The sequence below is a fragment of the Coregonus clupeaformis genome, chromosome 7 (genome assembly GCF_020615455.1).
Source record: "Coregonus clupeaformis isolate EN_2021a chromosome 7, ASM2061545v1, whole genome shotgun sequence".
NCBI lineage: Eukaryota > Metazoa > Chordata > Actinopteri > Salmoniformes > Salmonidae > Coregonus > Coregonus clupeaformis.
In genome coordinates, this window is record NC_059198.1 from 41,605,590 (window position 1) to 41,630,794 (window position 25,205).

A 25,205-nucleotide genomic window follows, 5' to 3' on the forward strand; every position below is an offset into this window, starting at 1 on the left:
TGTACATCCGTGGGCGTGGCGTAGCGTTTGTCCGGATCAAGGGGTCGAGTGGCCAGGCAATTTATCAAAAACTACAGGGCGGTTTCTCTGGGCACTCCCAACGATAGTGGTTCACGCGGTGGAATTACTGCAAAAAAGAATCCGGTGAAAACTCCGCCCATGACCTCATTCCCTGTCGTGGACTGGCAGAATTTGAGATCACTCATTATTAAACTTTAGCTTGTCAGTATCAATGAGGACATTACTTTTTGTTGAAATAGTAAGCAGTAGGAAGCTACCACTAATAAGGAGGTATCAGAAATTAATTTAGGGAACAAGAAGGTTTACAGGCTAAATATTTGAACATTTCTAACCCTTTGAACTATCAGCATCCGTGCACTTAAAATGGCTCCAAGGAAGAATTCCAGAAACCAAGCCAAAAAAGGTCGGTACCTTTCCCTAATCCCTATGCTAACTAGATAACAGCATAGCTAGTGAACTATAGATTAATATGCAAGTATAGCTAGTTAAACAACCTGGTCTCAGAGTATTTGATGTTGCAACCAGTTAAATATTTTTTTGCCAGTTATGCAACTGCAGGAGCTGGAGGCAAAGTCTTTGATAATGTTATTTCCTCGAGCCAATTGTGCAGCGCCTATTTTGTAACGCTACAATGTAGCAACTAGCTACAGTTACAACAATGATACAATGTTGCCCCGCTGCTTCTAACGTTTACTGTTGTCAACTGTGTCAGCAGGTTAGCTATGTCTTCAATACATTTAGAAGGGAGCTTATAGCTATTTGTCTTCGGTGGTTGGTTTAGGCTTTTTGTTTCTCTATTCTCAAATTATGATGAATAATGTTGACGTGTGTGGCAATACGGGGGAATTTCTCTCATAGTTATCAAATTATTCCCTTCAGTGCACACCATGTCATTCATCCAGACCATCCCTGGACACGCAGATCTGGTAAAAAGCCTGTGTAACTCTGCACTGGATTTTGTGTGATTATAGCAGCCGGGATCATTAAAGGGTTACCTAACGTGTTTAACACACGAGTAATAGCCTACTCCTCTTCAAATATCGTTGAAGGAGAGTGTCATTGTAAGCACCGAGTCTAAACAAGTGGAAAGTGTTGTGAGTGGTTGATATGTTACAGTTCCTTGTAAGTCAATGCATGGATTTCAATTGTGTTGTTTTCATTGTACGGACTTGCTTGGCATATCCCAAGTATCATACAAAGTCAGCATGTACTGTGATTGTAATATCGGATAGAAAGGCATAGCCTACAAATGCTTGGCACTGTTTGCTGTGCTGGGAACTAAATGGGTTGTTTGTGCTGGTATTGCAAAAGAGACACTGCATCTACACTAGGGTGGCATCCGTTGGATCCAGTGGTCGTAGCCAAGGCAACATCAACCAACTCCAGACATTTTGCAGGCTTGCGCATGCCTGACAGTTCTTCATTTTCATGGTCGCTGCCATGTAACATCCAGGTTGGACAGCTGGTAGCCCAAACCAAATAAACCTTTGGCCGCCTTTTATGTACCTACTACCATGATGCCCTACTTATTATAGAGGATATTATTATGTTAAACACAAACTAAGATTAGCCGATAGCCTTACAGGTTTATATATAGTGGTGGAGAGTCGGAGTCGACTCCAAAAATCCTGGAGTCATTAATATGCTCCTGACGTAGGCTATTAATTAGCATTTACTATTTTGGTTAGTAGAGATTTTCAGACTGCTCCTTGCATTGCTAATCAATCAGCCAGTTCATTAGTGTGCATGCACACACTCTGACATTGCAGCTGTAGCTAATTTTGGTCATTTTTGTCAGCAGGAGTCGGAGTTGACACCAAAAATACTACAGTTGTCCACCACCATTTAAAATGTAATGATGACTGTGATGGTTTCTGTATCAAGGTAACTAGCATATTGCGTGCCCGATTGATAGAAGCATACGAGAGAGTGCCATGTACAGTACAGCGTTCTCCCTTAAAGTATGGTATCAAAATTGTTAGACTAGGTTAAATCATTGGAAGTTGGTAAGCCAGTAAAGCATTTTTCCACCCATCTAGTGAGAAGATGGTAGTATTTTCTAAATATTTATGACGATCTCCATTAGCTGCTGCCAAGGGTCCAAACAGGATTAAAACAATTACAATACAACAAAAGGTAACAACAGCCTACATCATAAAACAATACATTATAAAATACATTATTACTCTATTATACCAGTAGTGCACAGTAAAGTAGCAGAAGGGGTGTGTCTGCCTATTCATGAGCTGCTTGTTCACACATTTAAGCAACTTTTTTTATTTTCTTGTTTACAGCAAGCTATAAATGCTGTAGTGTAATGACATGCTCAATTCTAGAGAAGTTCAAGTTCAACCTCTGCAGCAGAAACTGTCATGTTATTACATTGTCTGTGTTTGGACAAGTGCCAATTCTGCTGCAGTGTTTTTACATTTACATTTATGTCATTTAGCAGACGCTCTTATCCAGAGCGACTTACAAATTGGTGCATTCACCTTATAGCCAGTGGGATAACCACTTTACAAAATGTTTTTTTTTTTTTTTTTTTTTGGGGGGTAGAAGGATTACTTTAGCCTATCCCAGGTTTTCCTTAAAGAGGTGGGGTTTCAAGTGTCTCCGGAAGGTGGTGAGTGACTCCGCTGTCCTGGCTTCGTGAGGGAGCTTGTTCCACCATTGGCGTGCCAGAGCAGCGAACAGTTTTGACTGGGCTGAGCGGGAACTGTGCTTCCGCAGAGGTAGGGGGGCCAGCAGACCAGAGGTGGATGAACGCAATGCCCTCGTTTGGGTGTAGGGACTGATCAGAGCCTGAAGGTACGGAGGTGCCGTTCCCCTCACAGCTCCGTAGGCAAGCACCATGGTCTTGTAGCAGATGCGAGCTTCAACTGGAAGCCAGTGGAGTGTGCGGAGGAGCGGGGTGACGTGAGAGAACTTGGGAAGGTTGAACACCAGACGGGCTGCGGCATTCTGGATGAGTTGTAGGGGTTTAATGGCACAGGCAGGGAGCCCAGCCAACAGCGAGTTGCAGTAATCCAGACGGGAGATGACAAGTGCCTGGATTAGGACCTGTGCCGCTTCCTGTGTAAGGCAGGGTCGTACTCTCCGAATGTTGTAGAGCATGAACCTACAGGATCGGGTCACCGCCTTAACGTTAGCGGAGAACGACAGGGTGCTGTCCAGGGTCAAGCCAAGGCTCTTTGCACTCTGGGAGGAGGACACAACGGAGTTGTCAACCGTGATGGCGAGATCATGGAACGGGCAGTCCTTCCCCGGGAGGAAGAGCAGCTCCGTCTTGCCGAGGTTCAGTTTGAGGTGGTGATCCGTCATCCACACTGATATGTCTGCCAGACATGCAGAGATACGATTCGCCACCTGGTTATCAGAAGGGGGAAAGGAGAAGATTAGTTGTGTGTCGTCTGCGTAGCAATGATAGGAGAGGAGAGGATAGAGTCAAGCGGGCAGGTTGTTGGGCGGCCGGCCGTCACAAGTTGCAAGATTTCATCTGGAGAGAGAGGGGAGAAAGAAGTCAAAGCGTAGGGCAGTGTGAGCAGGACCAGCAGTATCATTTGACTTAACAAACGAGGATCGGATGTCGTCAACCTTCTTTTCAAAATGGTTGACGAAGTCATCCACAGAGAGGGAGGAGGATTCAGCAGGGAGGAGAAGGTGGCAAAGAGCTTCCTAGGGTTAGAGGCAGATGCTTGGAATTTAGAGTGGTAGAAAGTGGCTTTAGCAGCAGAAACAGAGGCACCTCATTCTGCACAGTCCCCCCTCCGTCCTATTTGGCTAAGGCAGAGTAGTGACACACACTCGGAATGCCCTCCCCATATTTGTTCGACAGCTCTAAAAATAGTCCCTCAGACCAGTTTGGCCGTATCAAGTTCCAGCTGACATCTACAACTGATTCAGGCAGGGGGGATTTGTCAGAAACTGGGAAAAATCGAGGAGTTCTCTCATCGTGGATCCCACTTCATTAGACCTGATGGAGGAAACTTTGATGGAGGAACCTATCTGTGAAGAAGCCATATTGGCTGAAGAAATCCTAGGTAGGGTCAAGGGGATTTGTAAACAATAGGCGAATGGTTCTGCTTAACTGCTTCATTCAGAAATGTGGAATGGTAACAAACAGTGTGTTGAGGATTGAGTTGTCATTTTGGGTAACGGAGCAGTGTTTGGTAGGAAGAGTGTCTGCAGTAACGTAGGGCTATTACAAAAGGTAGTAGACAGAGCAACCTTGGCCAGTAACCTAATCTAAATGGGTAGCTATTTAAAAGCACAAAATATTTATAAAAGTGCTAAAGGTTAAAAGGACTAAAGAATATAGAACATGGTGACTTGTCAAGGCACGGGTACTGTTGCAAAAGTAGGCTAGGGTGTTGTTCGTCACTTAGGCTAGTGTATTTCTGTATATTGCTTGGAACTGTAGTGTTACCTCGTATACAGCAATGCTTTTGAACTTGTACAGTTACAGTAGGGTAGCTGTGTGTTTGTTCCAAACCTGTATCTTTGGAGCCTTTAGTAGTTGAATAACCACCTGTTCACACTTTCGATCTTCCTCGCTCTAGTTCTCCCTACCCTTCTGTCGGGTCATGTTGTCACCATCACTCTCTCGCTCTATTCGTGGTTTTATCTTATCAATTTACAGTATGAATACTGTCCCTATTCATGTTGTGGATACACATTTATGTCTTTACACATCCAGAACAAGAGCCTATGTTGAGTTATACCATCAGACATCTCCTCTCTGCGAACCTATCGAGTTTCCTCGTGTGAATAGCCTATGTCACTAGGAAGTATGCCAACTTGAGACTACTCCTCTACTGTTAGTTGGAATACCCCTCCTAGGGTCTCACTGAAAACATGTCTAGGTAATGGGGGGGGAGAACCAGATCTCTCTTGGTGTTTCATATACCTTGTTCCTCATATAGATATAGGTTAGTTAACCAATATCACGTTTCATACTGGGACGTCTTGCATTTCGTTGTGCCTACTTGTCATAGTAAAGCTTGTCTTGCGTGGTCCTACTATGGGAGACCTTTAGTTGAGCCTGTCGGACTAGTCAGGGGCTGGGGCATTTAAGTCTTCTGCCTGCCTCTGTCATTCAGTAATCTGATCCAGGCAGGGTTATTTTCTAACCGGACTTCAGCATTCCCCTCAGTCCTCCTCTACTCAGATCTGCTCACACTAACTCATAGCTTCTAAGGAAGGCCACTGGGAAAAGAATGGCTCACGTTTCTTTCAGTCCTGTCAATCACAATGACTGAAAAATGTCCAGTAAAAATTATATTACAATTTTACACATTTAGCAGATGCTCTTATCAAGAACGACTTACACTGGTGCATTAATCTTAAAATATCTAGGTGAGACAACAACATATCACAGTCGTAGCAAGTACATCTTCCAAAATGACTGCGATATGTCCCAGTACCCTATGCCCCAGTCAGAATAATTGACATATGCTCATTGCGTCCTTTCTTTTCCAGAGGTGAAGCCCGCAGCAGTGGTGAATAAGAATGGTGTGAAAGCGGAGGCTGCTGCAGCTAGTGGGGGTGGTGGTGCTGCTAGTGTGGGTAGTGGTGGTGCTGGTGGTGGTTTTAGCGGCACTAAGATCTTCACCTGGTTCATGGTTCTGGCTCTCCTGGGGGTGTGGAGCTCCGTGGCTGTGGTGTGGTTGGACCTGGTGGACTATGACAACGTCATCGGTGAGTCACCTGAGCTCCCCTCATTCTTATGATAAACAGTCATGCTTTATTTTACAGCCCGGTTTAAGCTGGTACCTGGTATTTACATGTTACTAAGAAGGCACTATGTGGTAACAATAATTACCTCAATGAATTCAGCACAATTGGTAACTACCTGGTATGTCAATGAATCCCAAAGAAACCAAAGTGTAATTACCATGCTATTATTATTTTATTAGGTTACTATTTTAACAAGTAACTACTGTATCGGCAAGCTGTAAGTAAACCGTTATCTGATAAACTATTGCCTCTTTTTATCTCTTTCAAGATAAGAATGCACAACGTTACAAAATGTTTGTATTGCAATATATTGTGTAGAGCAGGTAATGGTTTTCTATCATGTAGAATATAGGGCATTGGGTGTTAGTATGCTACATGTTTAGCCTAAATTGAGTATAGCCCCCTACTCCAGTATTTCCCAACTCCAGTCCTCCAGTACCCCCAACAGCACATGTTTATGTTGTAGCCCTGGACAAACTCACCTGATTCAACTTGCCAACTTATCATCAAGCCCTGGATGAGTTGAATCAGGTGAGTTTGTCTGGGGTTACAACAGAAATGTGTGCAGTTGGGGGCAGTGGCGGCTCCTGAAAAAATTCTCAGGGGGGGCAATTTTTCTGATGATTTAGGTGACCTACACACATTTAAAAAAAGATATGTCCAGCAACAACATGAAGACAGGGGCAGCATATAAGTCAATACTGATATACACATTACTTGCTTCAAAAAGGCCTCATGGTTGAATTGGAAATATGTGCACCTGAGCATAATTCACAACAAGCAAGCAGGAGCTTTTGATAGAGGCTACTGAAAACATTGATGCAAGTTATTGGTAATAAGAAATTTTTATAGACTTCCATATTCTTCCCTCTTGTATAGATTTGTGAAAATGAACAGTGATAGACATTTTGCCTGAAAACAGAAGTTGAAAATAATTTCTAGAAAAGGTAAACACAGCTATCTGTATGGCTTTGTAAAAATGAACAACCATATTCTGGCCAATTGTATAGATTTGTAAATATGATGATGTCTCCTTTCATGCATACATTTTCAAATAAAGCTCTGCTTTGAGAAAGATCAAATGATATTGTTTAATCTTACCTTATGGCCTGCACACTCCTTGTGAAGCTGTCGAGGGCGCGTTTGATGAAGACCGCATCGATGTCCTTCTTCTGTAGCTTCTGGTACAGAATGTCGACGTGGGGCATGATTTTGTGAAAAAGCCCCAGGAAAAAAATAAAATCTTCTTGCTATCTATTGTGATGTCACGAGAGGCTGTGTCCTGGAGGGACGTTACATCCCCCTGAGATGGCTGCAAACCCAGACAGCTATGGCTCCATCTGCTGGTATGGTCGGGAACTCCAACCCTCTATGGCCAATCTTCCCACGCAGCTGAAACCAATCAGGAGCTGATGAGCTGAAGGTTTGTTGAAGGGAAGAGACACGGTCTCCAAGCTGGGCTCTCTGGAGGACAAGAGTGCTGCACGTCCACTTCCATGAGGAATATAAGGATTTGGAGATACTTACCTTTGGGAAATACTCACCTTTGGATATATGCACCTGTGGAAATACGTGTGGGACATTTGGAAGGACGTTTTGCTGGGTTGGCCACTAGCTGCAACGTGGAATACAGTAAGACTGGGGAAAAGTTATTTGAGCGAGGGAGAGTTATGATTTTGGATGTGGAAGAGACATCCCTGAACTGTTAACCCTTAAAGAGCCACCAGAGAACAGAATTGTGTTATACTTTCGTTAGTTTCCCAAGACCTTTAATAAAATCCTTGTTTTGGTTGAACCTGGTCTCCTTGCACTACTTGAGCAATCCCGCTGAAAGCTGTGTAGCCTCTCGTGACATCACACTATGTACCTCAGCACAAGCACCAGCTGTGTCTGTGTAGAAACGTCCGTGGTCTCGTCAGCTTGGATAGCTACGAAGTTCGCCGACTTCACCTCCTCCACAATATGTTCCCTCATGACCGCTAGCATACACTCCAGTAGCTCGTTTTGAATGGTCTTTGATGTGCCCTTGAAAACTAGCATTTTTAAGATGGTCATCAAACACCTCATCTAATTGTGCCACAAAGTTGACAAGTCCAAGAAAAATACCAGGGTTGGTGGAGCCCTCCGTTTCATCTTTGCCTCGCAAAGCTAACTCAAACACTCCGCAAAACTTCACACACTGGATTAGCCGGCTGAGGATGTGGCGGTTCTTGCTAACCTCATCGTTGTGGCGGCGGACAGCTAGCCTGTATCCCTCATCCAGTTGAGTGGCAATGTTCACTCTCCCCAAAGCAGACAATCTCAAACAGCTATCCATGTGGGTCTTTGACAGCCCAATTTTTGGAAAATCCTCGGGTGTAGGACTTTCCCCCCTTTAGTAGAAACCTGTTGAATTATTAAATTTGGTCTGGGAGGTCCTAATTGTTTCGTTGCCAATTTATCTTGATTTGTTCGCCGACAAAAACGAACTTCTTTCAAAGAGACAATCGAGTTGCACTGAACGCTAGCCATCTTGATTGACGCTGCTACCCGCTCTTTTCTTAGTTATGTTACGTATGACGAAAGCGCGTAAGTGCAAGCCCTCCCGGAACCCATAGAGATTGTATTGAAAGCTCTGATATTTGAAAAAAAAAAGATTTTACATGAGAGGCTATGAGACACTTCTGGGCGATTTTCAACCTGACTGAAATCGCCCCAAAACGGGCGGGGCCATTTGAAGCACGACTTTAGCCTGATTGGACATTTAGTGGCAGATCAGACGTCTAGATTAGAACACTAATAACTACTGTTGCCGTGATATAATTGATTAGAAAAAAAATCCCTTCCTTTTCCCGTTTGGCAGTGCGTCGCCCATATCGCCCTAATGAACACACCGCCTCTGGTTGGGGGTACTGGAGGACTGGAGTTGGTAAACACTGGTCTAGATGATGTTCTGACCTCAGCTTACTGTAGATGCGTAGGAACAGCACTTCATGCCTTCTCTGACTCAAACAGGAACCGAAATGTTGTATGTGGTTTGGACAGGAACACATCTCAGACAGGAAGCCATGACCTACTTGTCAAACTTTTCAAGAAGATAATTAATTGGAAAGATGAATTTGTACTGATATTAGTAAGAGGTTTTGTAAAAAATTATAATTTAGTAACCAATTTAATGTGTAGCGTGAAGTAGGCCCAATACTGTCGCTGTTTAATGAACTTTTGATCTTGATGATACCCCTAAAAACAAAATACTCCTGTGTGTCTTAATCTTGCATGCAGCGAGAGCAAAGGAATTCCGTTTTAACTTTTCAGAGGTTTTACAAGGTATTTATGGTCTTTGCTTGCATGCATCACCAAACAATTCAAACCCATCTGTCATACTTCACAAAAATATCTTCAATTCTATCTGTTATTAGTTTTGAATAGTTTACATTATAATATGCCTCAAAATAATGATTTAACAATATGCAGTAACAACATATTTGTCTTGGCTTGCCGATGTTGCATACTGTAAATCCACCTTTGACTCATACTGAAAGTTCTTAGTTCTCATGTCTGATTTTGAAGAAGCAAATTCTTTGAATTGAAGGTATAGCATTATTTCATCAAGGCCCTGCGACAGACTAGTGTCCTATCCAGGGGGTGTACTTGTACATCAAGCTGCCTCACGCTACAGAAACGTGAGCCTATGGGTCGCTTCGGCTCGGACAAGGCTTACTTACTTAGGCTTACTTATAGCTTAATTTCCCTATCCCCTCACCTCCCAACCTTTTGACCAGCAAATTCACTTAATTTCCCAAACAGTTTTAGTTTTACTGTGATTATGAACTCCCTGATTAATCAAAGGATCAGTTCTCCATACTGAATGAATCTGACCAGTCACCATACGCACAGTGTGACCTCACTCAGGCAGTGTGTGTAACTACAGGAAGTCAGTCTGTGGTACAGCTATGTCTGCAGTCTGCAGTCAGTCGAGTGGCTGCTGCTACGTCTGCTGTATGTCTATACTGCTGCAGTTCAGCAGAATCACCTTGACCACAACCCCCCACATCCCCCTCAGAAATGTAGAAATAATTCAGAGCTGAGACATAGGCTGTAAATATGATACGGTTCCACTTTGAACACCATAATATGACTTCATTGGCAAGTAGTGATGTAAAACTAAAACCCGGAGAATCACATTAAAGAAAGCAAATTATCTGTTAACTGTTTCTAATTATAGAGGATGTGAATGTCCTGTATTGTATGTCGTGTCGTCGTACCCCCCAAATGATTTTGATGGATAGGCCAACATTAGGCTTATTTGTGGAAAGGACTGTACTCTGAATGTTTTTTATGACGACCTTAACTATGACATTTTCGCAGGTAAACTTTCAGCGTATGATGCAGATGGCGACGGTGACTTCGATGTGGAGGATGCCAAAGTACTACTCGGCAAGTGCATTTTTAATAATTACCTTTTTGTGACCTCTACAGTAAAGGTTACTTGTGCATGACTGACTTGGTTTTCTTTAGTTTGAGTACCAGTGCCATAAACTAAACAGCTTACTTAGATGGGAAAAACTAAAGTTTGTGGCTTTAAAACCAGACATTTTTGTTGAAGCTGTTACTGAATCTTCACATAAAAAAATTGTTCAATTTAAGTACTCCTGGACACAGTTGTTCAGAAGTAAATATTTTGTTTAGTGTGCAGCTCAAAAGAGCTTGAAGTCCTCTGGAAGCCTCTTCACAGCGTTATTTAACTCCTACAACAGCTACAACAACACTCTACATTTCTGTGTGAGATTTAGCTCAAAACCAACAACCATATTGCTTATGGTTGTAATATTGGCCACCTGCCGCGTGTACAGTGCCTTCGGAAAGTATTCAGACCCGTTGACTTTTTCCACATTTTGTTAGGTTACAGCCTTATTAAAAAATGTATTAAATTGTTTTTTCCCCTCATCAATCTACACACAATACCCCTAAATGACAACGCAAAAACAGGTTTTATAAAAATGTTGCACAAAAAAAATAAACTACGGAAATATTGCATTTACATAAGTATTCAGACCCTTTACTCAGTACTTTGTTGAAGCACCTTTGGCAGCGATTACAGCCTTGAGTCTTCTTGGGTATGACACTACAAGCTTGGCACACCTGTATTTGGGGAGTTTCTCCCATTCTCTGCAGATCCTCTCAAGCTCTGTCAGGTTGGATGGGGAGCATTGCTGCACAGCTATTTTCAGTTCTCTCCAGAGATGTTCGATCGGGTTCAAGTCCGGGCTCTGGCTGGGCCACTCAAGGACATTCAGAGACTTGTCCCGAAGCCACTACTGCTTTGTCTTGGCTGTGTGCTTAGGGTCGGGTCCTGTTGGAAGGTGAACCTTAGCCCCAGTCTGAGGTCCTGAGTGCTCTGGAGCAGGTTTTCATCAAGGATCTCTCTGTACTTTGCTCCGTTCATCTTTGCCTCGATCCTGACTAGTCTCCTAGTCCCTGTCGCTGAAAAACATCCCCACAGCATGATGCTGCCACCACCATGCTTCACCGTAGTGATGGTGCCAGGTTTCCTCCAGACGTGACGCTTGGCATTCAGGCCAAAGAGTTCAATCTTGGTTTCATCAGACCAGATAATCTTGTTTCTTATGGTCTGAGAGTCCTTTAGGTGCCTTTTGCAAACTGCAAGTGAGCTGTCATGTGCCTTTTACTGAGGAGTGGCTTCTGTCTGGCCACTCTGCCATAAAGGCATGATTGGTGGAGTGCTGCTGAGATGGTTGTCCTTCTGGAAGGTTCTCCCATCTCCACAGAGGAGCTCTGTAAGAGTGACCATCAGGTTCTTGGTCACCTCCCTGACTAAGGCCCTTCTCTCCCGATTGCTCAGTTTGGCCGGGCGGCCAGCTCTAGGAAGAGTCTTGGTGGTTCCAAACTTCTTCCATTTAAGAATGTTGGAGGCCACTGTGTTCTTGGGGACCTTCAATGATGCAGAAATGTTTTGGTACCCTTCCCCAGATCTGTGCCTCGACACAATCCTGTCTCGGAGCTCTGCGGACAATTCCTTCGACCTTATGGCTTGGTTTTTGCTCCGACATGCACTGTCAACTGTGGGACCTTATATAGACAGGTGTGCCTTTTTACAAATCATGTAAAATCAATAGAATTTACCACAGGTGGACTCCAATCAAGTTGTAGAAACATCTCAAGGATGACCAATGGAAACAGGATGCACCTGAGCTCAATTTCGAGTGTCATACTTATGTAAATAAGGTATTTCTAAAAACCTGTTTTCGCTTTGTCATTATGGGGTATTGTGTGTAGATTGCTGAGGATTTATTTTTATTTAATCCATTTTAGAATAAGGCTGTAACGTAACAAAATGTGTAAAAAGTCAAGGGGTCTGAATACTTTTTGAAGGCACTGTATCTACAATACTGGCTCATCACTGACACTTTCCATTTCCCATAATGTGTAGCCTAATAGCTCTTGTCCTGTGTGGCCTAATAAAGGGACTAATAAAGACTTTACCAATCAAAGAGAAGGACTAATGACTGTCCCTGACTGACTAAAAACACTGCGCAGAGTTGGTTACAGTACCTCTGTCCATAGCTGGTAGCGACATTTCAACATTCTACACTTTCAGACAGCTACACTCTCAACTTTTAAAGGCGGTATTTTCTTGTCGCTCTTCTATTCTTCAACTTATACGCCTCTCTCTTTTCTGCATTACCATCCACTCTCTTCATTTCGCTTCCCTTCCCTCTCTCCATCCTCTCTCCTCTTCTCTTCCCCCTTGTTTTTCTCCTCTCTCTCGTCAGGCTTGACCAAAGAGGGCGGTGAAATTACTAATGAAAACGCAGATTCCCTAGAGGAAATCTTCGGTATTTTAGCCGAGGGGGGCTCTGATTGGTTTCAAGGCTTCTTCACGTTTCTCTATGACGTGATCACTCCTCCCGTAGAGAAGGTGGAGGATCCAGAGAGTCAGACAGCAGAGGAGGAGGGTGATGCTGGTACGTCCCAGAATGGTGGTGGGGTTCAGGGCATTATATTAGACCTACAGGATCAGTAGTCAAAAGCTCCTGAGCGTTCCACTCCTAGCTTGCCATCCATGAGGAGCAGAATGAGACCAGTCTACTGGGTGAGGTCAAAGGTCACCTCAACTCTAACTGGAGGAAATAGAAAATTGCGCTGGTCGTGTCTCTGTGAAAAGAATGTCTGAGAAGAGGATATTATGTTTTTGTCCTCCTCGACTTTGGCCTTGCTGCGATGGTGCTTGCCATTGGGAATATTGGCCTGGACTTTGAAGACTTTTATGCTTTGCACTTTTTCTAAGCTTTTGCACTACTCATTATCGTTGTGATGCACATTCTTTGCACATCTTTGTTCTGGCTGAATTAATCATTTATGTGCTATTTAAATCTTAATTTTGCCAGTTAAACTGAATTTCTCATTTCTGCATTTAGACCATTGGTAAAAAGAAACATGTTTTGATTTGAATGTAATCAGTTAATCTATACTCTTAAAAGCCTTACAGTAAATCATTTTACTCTAATCAGAAATGTCAATGAATTCTTTTATCTTTACAACCATCCACATAACATGGTTCAGGCTTCTGATAACGTTGTATGTCACAGTTTATGTGACTCATAGTTTAATTCACAAAAAAGTATGTAATGTATATTTTTAGCAATGCAACATTGGATACTGCAGTACATAACGTGTTTATGCTCAAAAGCTTATGTCAGCAATGTTCACCTTTGTTTGATCAAAACATGCTGTATCTATTTGCACTGTCTATTCTAAGTCTAGCAGTCGTCTCTCTTTTCCCAGCAGTAGTATGTTAATTCAGTTTAGCACTAGGTCAAGGATGACTACTTTGTCTAAATTCCTATGACTCAATGGTATTAGACCTACATCTGGAAAGGACTGACACTGAGTGTGATGTTGGCGAGATGCTTGAATGATGCACAAATGCAATGTGAATGACCAAATGACCACTGAATTTGCGACTCTGCAACGTTTTGCACTTCTATTTGAAGCAAGTGTGTGTGTGTGTGTATAGGCCTACTTAACCATTTTAGGTAGGCCTATTGCAATATGCAGGCCTAGTCTATTAATATCTGGACATAAAATATCGGAACACTGCATTTTGTTTATTATGTTGTGAGATAAAAGTTTGAGCGTCTGTCTAAGGAATAAATATGACTATCACAGTGTTGATGGAATTATTTTATGTGTAGTATCTACAAACATGGGCACTATCAACGATTATGGGCATCGATGAATTGTTGTATGCATTTTGTACAGGACTGGATCATGACCAGAATAAGTGACTTCTTTCTGTTTGATATCCTTTGAGCGATTGTGTAAAACTTGCGGTATGATGCAGTGTGCACTCTTTTGAAATGGCACGTACAGTCCCCTCCGACATGGTCCATGCTGTGTCTAATATCTTTTTTGGTTTTGTTTATATGTTAGACGAAAAAGAGGCCAAAGTTCCTGCTCCCAAAAAGGAAACGCTGAAAAAAGGTACTTCCTCCTGGTTGATTGCTCCCTGTGCGTGTTGACTTTGGCCTACATTTTGAGTTTTTTGCTGAACTCCCTCATGACCCTGCATATTGCCTAGCAAATGGACCAGTCCTCAAAAAAACAAAAAACATACTGTGTCACTGTAGCTAATGGTTCTTCTTTCCTTTGACATAATTAGAGGACAAGAAAAAAGTATCTTCCCTGAGAATTTATTCTCCAGAATGATTTTAATCTCTTTGGGAATAAAAGTGTCATTTTTGTCTGTGTGTACGTGCGTACGTGTGTTTTTTAAGTTGGACAATTGATTTCGGGTGGGCATGACATGGTCACACTTTGTGAGAATCAACTTTCTCTGGACTGTGGCTCTGTGGCCATGGATTTTAAACCAGCCCTTTGACAGACAGTGCAGTCAGGGATCAGAGGTAGAAGACTTCATGCGTGGAAATATTGTATCACTCACGTGGTGTTTTGACCAAGAGGCAAATCATAGGCCACAACTTCATGCAACACCTCGGTCAAAACTGTGATTGAAATTAGCTTTTGTTGCTTTTCATTTTTTAGAGAGAGAGAGAGACAAGTTTTGTCTTGTGTGTAGCCAACCAAGGCCTGAGTTGAAACTTGTTTTTTTGTGGAAGTTGTTCAATTGAGTATAGAGTTTGGATGATTGTTTACCGTCAATTTTATATTGCACTGTTTGTCTGTTTTCTCCGTCCAGAGGTGGCGGATCTGCGACTCTATAATCCTGCCCAATTTAAGCTTTGAGCATAAATCCTCTTTTATTTTTTAAGATAATTGGGTGGGTGCTTACATTTGTCCTATTTCACACATGTGCAAATTTGAGTTTTTTTTTGCATATCCCACTCCCCCTGAGTGTGTGGTAAGAGCCAGGGATCAGCCATTATTGACGGTGACCCTGGATCAATTAGGGTTATGTGCCTTGCTCAAGGGCACATCAATAGATTTTTTTTACCTAGTCGGCTCAGAGATTTGAAGCAGCAACCTTTCGGTTACTGGCCCAATGCTCCTAACTGCTAGGCTACCTGTCATTAGACTGAGGATAAGACAAACTGCAGCTCCTACAGGCTTTTGTAAGGCAAAATGACATCTCAGTAGTGGATTCAAGTTGTTCCCTGTTCAGAATAGATCTAATTCTTTAAAAAAATAATATATATATATATATATATATAGAGAGAGAGAGAGAGAGTTTGGTTACTTTTGGGTCTTATTGGACTTTTTCTAACAAGCCTACATTTTAAAGGATAAAATAAGACCTAAAATGTAGGGGGGGGGGAAACGGTTCTAGTTTAATGAAGGGGCATAGACGGGAGTGTTTTGCCTGTGTTATGGAAGACTATGAACTAGGCAGCGGCACAACGTATTTGATGAACTTAAATGTGTTTTCAGACACTTCTTCATTTGACACACGTTTACTTTTGTTTCTGTTTGTCCTCTGAAAAAATGTCAGCGGAGAAGATTGTAGAGGTTCCTATTCCAAAAACAGAAAAGCCAAAAGGTAGCCCACTTATTTAATGGTGGTGAGTCTGTTGTATGAGTCAATTCTTGTTGACCATTGATGAAGCTAAAAAGCTCTTCCTTTCTTATAAAAATAAATAAAAAAACAAGCCTGTGGATGCTATGAAAAAAGTAAAACCTGAAGGTACTTTGACTGATATTTAGTTTAAGTCCAGTTTCATTGAGTTTTACTCTGTCGGGATGAAAATGGTAATGTGTGCTTGCATATGCGTGTGGTTTATCATGAATTCATTAATAAAATCATCAGTCATACTTTTGAAGACGTTGAGTTTTGAATCTGTAGTGGTTGTTATAAGGACACCTGTATCAGACTAACTTTCTGTGGGGCATGGACAAGGGTCAGAGGTACATTGGCTTAATGCTAATGATGTCTGTTGAGAAATAAAGTATATTTAATTAACTAAAACCTATGACTGTTGACACCTATATAATGGAGACAACCTTCTGCTCCAGGTCACCTTAAAGCAAATTTGTTTGCATCCAGGACGACTTCACATTGTGGGCTCCCGAGTGGCGCAGCGGTCTAAGGCACTGCATCTCAGTGCTTGAGGCGTCACTACAGACCCCCTGGTTCGTTTCCAGGCTGTATCACAACCGGCCGTGATTGGGAGTCCCATAGGGCGGCGCACAATTGGCCCAGCGTCGTCCGGGTTTGGCCGGTGTAGGCCGTCATTGTAAATAAGAATTAGTTCTTAACTGACTTGCCTAGTTAAATAAAGGTTACATTTTATTTTTTTTTATTTTTACATTCGTTCTAAATATTCTTATAAGATTTTGAGTTAGCGGATGAAGTGGGTGGCTATTGTAAAGCTACTTGTTTGAGTAGTTGTTCAACGGTAGAGCTCACCATTGTCTTACTTGTGAGTAGTTTATAGGATATGTGGTCATTTGTAGCCCAGTTGGTAGAGCATGGCGCTTGTAACGCCAGGGTAGTGGGTTCGATTTTCGGGACCACCCATACGCAAAATGCATGCACGCATGACTGTAAGTTGCTTTGGATAAAAGCGTCTGCTAAATGGCATATATTATGAAAACATTCGCTCACATAATTGACATTCACATATGCCTAACTGCATAGATGTGTTCTACCATTTTCACACACACATTGTATTGCTAATTACTGTGTTATATCTTTAATCCATTCCTAAACCAAAGGGGACTGGGGGCTACACTAAGTATCCCTGCAAGTTTAAAGATGCACTATGCAGAAATCGCTCCGCCATTTCCTGGTTGCTAACATAATAATAGTTAGCCTAATTTCAGTTTGTGACAAAACAAGGAAGTGTAGCAATATTTTTTAGGTGTTCGAAGCTGGTGTACCAAACCCAAAAGTAAGACGCAAAAACAAAACTTAACCACGGGAAGCAGAGAAATAGCGCACATAGAACAGATCTACCGCTTCTTAGACTTGCTTTAAATGAGTGTCAGATCTATAACTCACATTTCTATGTCAATTTGATGGGTTGCCCGAAAGGTTAGGTATTGCAGCTTTAATGGTGCCTGAATCCTACGGGTCTTACAGGCTAGCTATCAACCATGGCTGCAATTTATTGTGAAGTAGCTCTAATGGCCTTGGTGTTTTATTACTGTTCTTCCTCTCCCAAATCAGATGAGAGTCCTGGAGAGGTGGCTTCTAAAAAGAACAGAACAAAAGGTATCAGCATGTTGCATTTTTGGTTGTTAGACGAAAGTGAACTTTGTTGGTGTGTGGTTGTTTTACCTGACGTGCACTGACAACTGATTTTTGTCTTTGCTTGCATCCCTCTTGGTTATAAAACATGACAAAACGCTGTATTGATAATGGAATTGAAGATTGATTGATTATCCTAATACGTAATGTGTGTCATAATCTGAATAACCTTGTTTTTCTAATTTGATTTGTTTGATTTAGTCGTGTTGAAACGACTGGAGTGAGTTGTTAGGATGAATGAACTCTATGAAGAGTTGTGGAATCATCCGCCATGAGATCTGCAGCATGTTGATTCACATGTTGAACTCTAGTCCGGTCGGTGTATGTTTTTAGCACTTATTTCCATAGATGTGATGTAGTAAGAAAATAACCCGGAGTGTGCTAACGTAGTACCAGCAAACACAAGGTGAGAACTGTAGAAGTAGATCTCAACCTCACTAGCCTATTGCTATTGTCCTAAGGCAGGGTTCTTCAATTCCGGTCCTGGAGGGCCGAAACACTTCTGTTTTTTATTTCTACCTGGTAGTTAATTGCACTCACCTGGTTTCCCAGGTCTAAATTAGCCCCTGATTAGAAGGAGAGGATGAAAAACAGAGGTGTTTCGGGCCCTCCGGGACCGGAATTGAAGAACCCTGTCCTAAGGCTATTTGATCAACTCTAATATGTGATATATATTGAAATAGCAGGACGAGCACATCATCTAGTCTGGATGCAGAAGTATCAATGCTGCAGAGGGAAGTCCTCAAACTCCAGAAAACTGCAGCTTGAAATTGAGAAATGAATACTCAATCAGGAGAAAATAAAGAGAGCATGGAAATGAGAGTTTTAGTCGAGAATGAACATTTTAAGCCCGACCCAACCAGAGCCTGAGGAGAGACAGGTGGTCAATGCTCTGCAGCTCGAAGCATGAGGCAGCCCAGAAAGCCCAGGGAATGTTACAGGCTGAACTCAGGGAGGAGAAAGTGAGGGAGGAAATTGAACAAGAAGACAAAAGACAGGCTGAGAGTATTCTTGCTAAAGAGGAGGAGGAGAGACAATTGTCCGGAGTGCTGGAGCTCAAGAGGCAAGAGGTGGCCCAAAAGCCCATGAAATGCTAGAGGCTCAACTCGAAGAGGAAAGAGGGGCTGAGAGGAGAGCGCAGGAGCAAGCAGAGAAAGAAAGGCTAGAGAAAGAGAGCGTTTTTAAGTAGTTGAAGGAGGTAGAAGAAAAAGATAGGCTGAATAACTGTAGACTATACAGTCGCCTCAGTTTCATTTCCTAGACTGGTTTGGTTGTTACAATAAAGCACTGCCAAACTATAGCCTGCATGTTGGAGTTTTTCTTCAATTTCGTTAGCAATGTTGTGAACATCCATTAGTGATCAATGGCTTCTCTCATGCAGGTTTGATGTTTTCAAATGATCAGATAGCCGATTGGTAAAGTGCATGCATGCGAAAGAGTCATGGCAGAACCACAATACCCAATCACAGCATGATTTGGATAGCTGATTTTGCGATCAACGCTATAGTCCTTGCATCAAGAGTGATGTCTATGAATTTGAGAGGGGTACATTTCCCTAGCTTCATCGCTCCACTCTATACCAAAACAAGTGTCAGGAACCCATTTTGTTGTTTTTCGAATCGCAGAATGTAGCTTTAATGTGGAACGTAAGATGTAAATCAACTAGACAGCATTTCAGAGTTGCTTAGTAACTGGCAAAGCTGGAACTTTGATAATTTCTCCTAAAAATCACATTTTCAAACTAACCATAACCCTAACTATACTGCTAACCTTACACCTAACCCAATTTAATTAAGGAACGTTTATTCTGGATGTTTTGAAAATAAACGTGGCGTGAAATGTTGTATTTTCAAATCAAACTATATTGGGACACATAACATAATAATAAACCTCCTGGCATGTGCCATTGGCAGTGGGAAATAGAAGGGGTGTTGACATACTGCCCTTTTTAAAACAAGTTTCCAACCCCCAGAGCACCCAACAAGAGAACTTGGTAGGAAATTAAAGGCAGCATTAAAGGAACAGTTGAGAATGATCCATGAGAAGATTGAAGCCCAAAAAATTGCCGAAATGGCTTTGGCTGAAGTGAGGAGTATCCTGGCCAAAGAGGAGGAAGAGAGACAATTGGTCAATGCTCTGGAACTCAAGAGGCAAGAGGCAGCCCAAAAAGCCCAGGAAATGTTAGAGGCTCAACTGGCTCAACAGGAAAGAGAGGGGGAGGAAAGAGAACAAGAAGAGAGAAGAGCACTGGAGCAAGCAGGGAAAGAGAGGCTGAAGAAAGAGAGAATGGAGCAGTTGGAGAGAGAAGAGAAAGAGAGGCTGGAGAAACAGAGGGAAGCTGAGGAGAAGGCAGAAAAAGAACGATTGGAGAAGGAAAAGGTAGAGAATGAGAGGATAGAAAAGGAGAAGGCAGAGCTGGAAAGGATGGAGAATGAGATACTGGAAAAGGAGCGGGCCGCCAAAGAGAAAGCAGAAAAGGAGAGGATTGAGAAGGCACGGGCAGAAAAGGAGAGGGCTGAGAAAGAGCGGGTAGCTAAAGAGAAAGCAGAAAAGGAGAGGATTGAGAAGGAACGGGCAGAAAAGGAGAGGGCTGAGAAAGAGCGGGTAGCTAAAGAGAAAGCAGAAAAGGAGAGGATTGAGAAGGAACGGGCAGAAAAGGAGAGGGCTGAGAAAGAGCGGGTAGCTAAAGAGAAAGCAGAAAAGGAGAGGATTGAGAAGGAACGGGCAGAAAAGGAGAGGGCTGAGAAAGAGCGGGTAGCTAAAGAGAAAGCAGAAAAGGAGAGGATTGAGAAGGAACGGGCAGAAAAGGAGAGGGCTGAGAAAGAGCGGGTAGCTAAAGAGAAAGCAGGAAAGGAGAGGATTGAGAAGGAACGGGCAGAAAAGGAGAGGGCTGAGAAAGAGCGGGTAGCTAAAAAGAAAGCAGAAAAGGAGAGGATTGAGAAGGAACGGGCAGAAAAGGAGAGGGCTGAGAAAGAGCGGGTAGCTAAAGAGAAAGCAGAAAATGAGAGGATTGAGAAGGAACGGGCAGAAAAGGAGAGGGCTGAGAAAGAACGATTAGCCAAAGAAAAGGAGAGAGTTGAGAAAGAGCGATTAGCCAAAGAGAAAGCAGAAAAGGAGAGGATTGAGAAGGAACGGGCAGAAAAGGAGAGGGCTGAGAAAGAGCGGGTAGCTAAAGCGAAAGCAGAAAAGGAGAGGATTGAGAAGGAACGGGCAGAAAAGGAGAGGGCTGAGAAAGAGCGGGTAGCTAAAGAGAAAGCAGAAAAGGAGAGGATTGAGAAGGAACGGGCAGAAAAGGAGAGGGCTGAGAAAGAACGATTAGCCAAAGAAAAGGAGAGAGTTGAGAAAGAGCGATTAGCCAAAGAAAAGGAGAGAGTTGAGAAAGAGCGATTAGCCAAAGAAAAGGAGAGAGTTGAGAAAGAGCGATTAGCCAAAGAAAAGGAGAGAGTTGAGAAAGAGCGATTAGCCAAAGAAAAGGAGAGAGTTGAGAAAGAGCGATTAGCCAAAGAAAAGGAGAGAGTTGAGAAAGAGCGATTAGCCAAAGAAAAGGAGAGAGTTGAGAAAGAGCGATTAGCCAAGGAAAGGGCAGAGAAAGAAAAGGAAGAGAGAGAAAGGGCGGAGAAAGAGCATGTCACCAAAGAAAGAGCAGAGAAAGAACGGGTAGCAAAGGAAAAAACAGAAAAGGAGAGGGTGGAGAGAGAACGGGTAGCGAAAGAAGAGCGGATGGAGAGAGAACGGGTAGCCAAGGAAAAGGAGTGGATGGAGAGAGAACGGGTAGCCAAGGAAAAGGGGAGGATGGAGAGAGAACGGGTAGCCAAGGAAAAGGAGTGGATGGAGAGAGAACGGGTAGTCAAAGAGAGAGCAGAGAAGGAGAGAGCAGAGAAAGAGCAACAAGCCAAAGAGTTAGCTGCTAAAGAAAAGGAGAGAGTGGTGGTAAAAGAACACTTAGTAAAAGAAAAGACTGCAAAGGCCAAGGTTGAGACAGAACAGTTACCCAAGGAGAAGGCAGCGAAGGAGAGAGCTGAAAAAGAGCGTGTACTCAAAGAAAAGGCAGAAAGGGAGAGAGTTGTGAAAGAGGAGAAAAGAGCCAAACAGGCAAAAGAGGAGATGCCTGAGAAAAATGCGAATAACTTCACAACTACGAGCAAGAAGGAAAAAATCTTGGCTGTAAAAGACCTTCTGAAGCCTAAAGCCACCAAGGTGAACAAGAAATGAAACTGCACAGGCTGATGATCCTTCAATTACAAAACAGACAACTATACCCTCCTCCCTAAAGGCACTTCTGTAGATCTGAAGGAATTGATTTATAATTTAGCCAATATAATTGATGGTGCTGAATAAATATGTTTTGGCTGGTCTGTGGTGATCTGTGATAATCAACTTTGGTTTTGGTCTTTTGTTAGAGCCTTGTCCTCCCCCTTTTGGTAAATTTGTATGGCTTATTATTGATTTATTGGGAAAAATATGCACGGAGTACAACCGAGGGGATAACACGTTATAGCGATTCCACTTGTGTCCAACGTGTTCCCTGATACATACATACTGTATAATAATTAAAGAAAGATGTGTACCTGCACACTGAAAAATGCTCCCATAGATACACCTGCGGACGCATTCAATCAAATTGTGGAAGCGTTCATTAGTGTGTGGGTATCTGTCTTTCTTTCATTAGTGTACGTTCTGTACCCTTCACCTGCAAGTCACTGAATACACAACTTTTGAAATGAGTTATATACAGACTAAATACAAAGTATGCTCATTTGCTTGAAGTGATTGTTTTTTCGATTTCAAAATTAAGCAGAATATTTTTGTTAGTATAAGGCACACGTGTCAAACTCATTCCACAGACGGCTGAGTGTCTGCGGGTTTTCGCTCCTCCCTTGTACTTGATTGATGAAATAAGGTCACTAATTAGTAAGGAACTCCCCTCACCTGGTTGTCTAGGTCTTAATTGAAAGGAAAAAACTAAAACCAGCAGACACTAGGCCCTCCATGGAATGAGTTTGACACCCCTGGTATAAGGTGTTTCTCAGTGAGTTGAAATGGCTATCATAAATTTGCATTGCCATACAGATTTACAAACAATGAGTGCTATAAACTGGGTGGTTCAAGCCCTGAACGCTGATTGACTGACAGTCATGGTATATCAGACCGTATACCACGGGCATGACAAAACATTTATTTGGACTGCTCTAATAGTAATAAGGAACCTTGGGGGTTTGTGGTATATGGCCAATATACCACGGCTAAGGCCTGTACCCAGGCACTCCATGTTGCGTCGTGCGTAAGAACAGCCCTTAGCCGTGGTATATTGGCCATATACCACACCCCCTCAGGTCTTAATGCTTAATTGTAAACTATCAAATGTGTGCTATCAGTGCTCTTTCTTTCGTTTGTTTGGAATTTAATCAAATTAGTGCTTTTCTACTCTTTGCTTGCTTTTCAGCTATATGCTCGTTAAATCATGTTTTGTGTTAACTTGATAGGTATTTTTGTATGATGACAAGAAGATTACTTTTGCTTTCTGAAAAATCTTCAGTATGGCCTGGGCACTTCTTTACATATTACTTGAAACATCTCATGAAGCAAGGCCATAGCTACATTTTTATTTTCGTAGAGACTTGATGATTCCTTTTTAGTGCAAGTGTGAAACTCTCTGTGTGGAACAACCTACCAACTCTTCTTGGAGTACTCTGTCATTTACCAGTTGTAAATGGTACCTGTGCTATATTTTACTGCTGTAAAGTTAATATTTAGAAATTGCATGACAGAAAAAAGACTACCTTTTTAAAAATCGTTGTTTTTATGTCTGTGTCTGTTGTGTTTGAAACAGCCGAGGTGTATTTTTGTAAAACGATGTAGGCCTTTTCTTGCTTTGGTGAAACTAAAATCTCACAAGGTACTGGCAGTATGGCTGAAGTTGGTGTATTTTGTTAAATCATATCATTGCTGACTTAGTTTTTGGTCCAAAATGCAATGATGCCAGATAAGTTAAGCTTTTGTCCTCAAGCCTCTTTGATTATTAAAGATCTTTTCTCAAATTGGCGTGTGTGCTTTTTCAATAGCAATAATAACTATCTATAGCAACTTTCATACAATATATTGTAGCCCAAGCCCAACGTGTTTCATATGTATGTATTGTGGTAGTATGAGTGGTAGTAGTGACCTATTCTCTCAGATTGCCAACAGCCGTGATATGTGATTAATAAACTTGTCAACGTTGACATTACTTAGGGCAGGCCAGGACTGTCAAAGAATCTCCTTAAAAGAACCATCCAATAATCCAAACAAAATGAGAGGGGGTTAATAGTTCAGAATGTTAGAGTTGAAGATGCCATAGATTCTGCTATGTGACTGAAGGCCTATGGAAGTATTTCCATACCTGTTAGATCAGGCACTGTTACAACAAACTGTAAACCCAAGTCAGTTGTGCATTGTTGATATGACTTCTTTCATTTCCTTTTCATGTTCCTCTGTCATTTATTTATTTCATTTATGGGCCTTTCTCTTTCCTCTGGTCATTCTAACTTCTTGGAAAATGTACCTTTTTATGTATGTTCTCAAGTCAATCATATTCCTGACAGTTGAAATTGATACTCTTGTGAAATGCAGTTATTTCTAGAGCTGTGTGGTGGTGAGAAATGGCATATTTTTTTTGTACGTAATGTTTCACGTGCACACATGAACATTTCCAAACAAACAGGTGTGAAGGAGAGGCCGGTTTCTCTGGTGCAGAGGGAAGCCAAGGCGGAATCTGCTATGGAAGAACCAGGTAAGACCACACCTTCTTGAGACTGATTGGTCCCTTCACATTGCATATAGCAAGGTATTATCTTCTGTATAGCACATACCCAGACATGCTCTTCTTACTCCAAAAACACAAAGGCATAATGTGAGAGACAATGAGGATGTGATACCACTTTGAAAATATTACCGTAATGTTAAAGATGCATGTGGACATATCCTCACCAGTATTGTTTCTTTTGGGGGGGTTTAGGAGACAGGTTAGAGTGGGTGTAACTGTCACTCAAATGACACCCTCTTGGCTTATGGGCTTATTTGTTATCAGAAAAGGCATTTGTCCTGTCCTACAGCTAACCAGCCATTGACCAGATATTCTCAGTTGATCATAAAAACATATTAAAATGCCACCAAGGCAAGAATAGGTGTGCTCAGATTAGCTCATCCAATGTACTGGGTGGTCGGGGTTGACCCACAACCTGTACACACATTCTCCACCCGGTTACTCAACCCTGCACCTTAGAGGCTGCTGCCCTATATACATAGACATGGAATCACTGGTCACTTTAATAATGGAACACTAGTCACTTTAATAATGTTTACATACTGCTTTACTCATTTCATATGTATATACTGTATTCTATTCTACTGTATTTTAGTCAATGGCACTCCGACATTGCTCGTCCTAATATTTAGTGTGCATTCGGAAACTATTCAGACCCCTTGACTTTTTCCATATTTTGTTACATTACAGCCTTATTCTAAAATGGATGAAATATTTTTTTTACCTAATCAATCTACACACAGTACCCCATAATGACAAAGCAAAAACAGGTTATCACATTTACATAAGTATTCAGACCCTTTACTCAGTACTTTGTTGAAGAGCCTTTGGCAGCGATTAAAGCCTTGAGTGTTCTTGGATATGACACTACAAGCTTGGCACACCTGTATTTGGGGAGTTTCTCCCATTCTTCTCTGCAGATGCTCTCAAGCTCTGTCA

General features: G+C 42.2%; 1 protein-coding gene across 12 annotated transcripts in view; it reads left to right on the forward strand.

Moving 5' to 3' along the window:
* Positions 1–51: 51 nt before the first annotated feature.
* The window catches only part of LOC121569191 (aspartyl/asparaginyl beta-hydroxylase), a 42,324-nt gene continuing 17,170 nt past the window's right edge, over positions 52–25,205 (forward strand). For 2 of the 12 annotated variants that reach the window (XM_045221413.1, XM_045221414.1), the window contains exons 1-8: positions 3,755–4,061; positions 5,500–5,718; positions 9,019–9,063; positions 10,105–10,173; positions 12,531–12,722; positions 14,191–14,241; positions 17,384–17,428; positions 24,165–24,233. In XM_045221413.1, coding sequence (XP_045077348.1) covers positions 3,998–4,061; positions 5,500–5,718; positions 9,019–9,063; positions 10,105–10,173; positions 12,531–12,722; positions 14,191–14,241; positions 17,384–17,428; positions 24,165–24,233 — 754 coding nt within the window. In that variant the 5' untranslated portion in view covers positions 3,755–3,997. Of the gene's footprint in view, positions 425–3,754; positions 4,062–5,499; positions 5,719–9,018; positions 9,064–10,104; positions 10,174–12,530; positions 12,723–14,190; positions 14,242–17,383; positions 17,429–19,436; positions 21,842–24,164; positions 24,234–25,205 lie in introns of those variants that run through there. The other 10 variants (XM_041879940.2, XM_041879939.2, XM_041879941.2 and 7 more) reach the window with 10 other exon arrangements.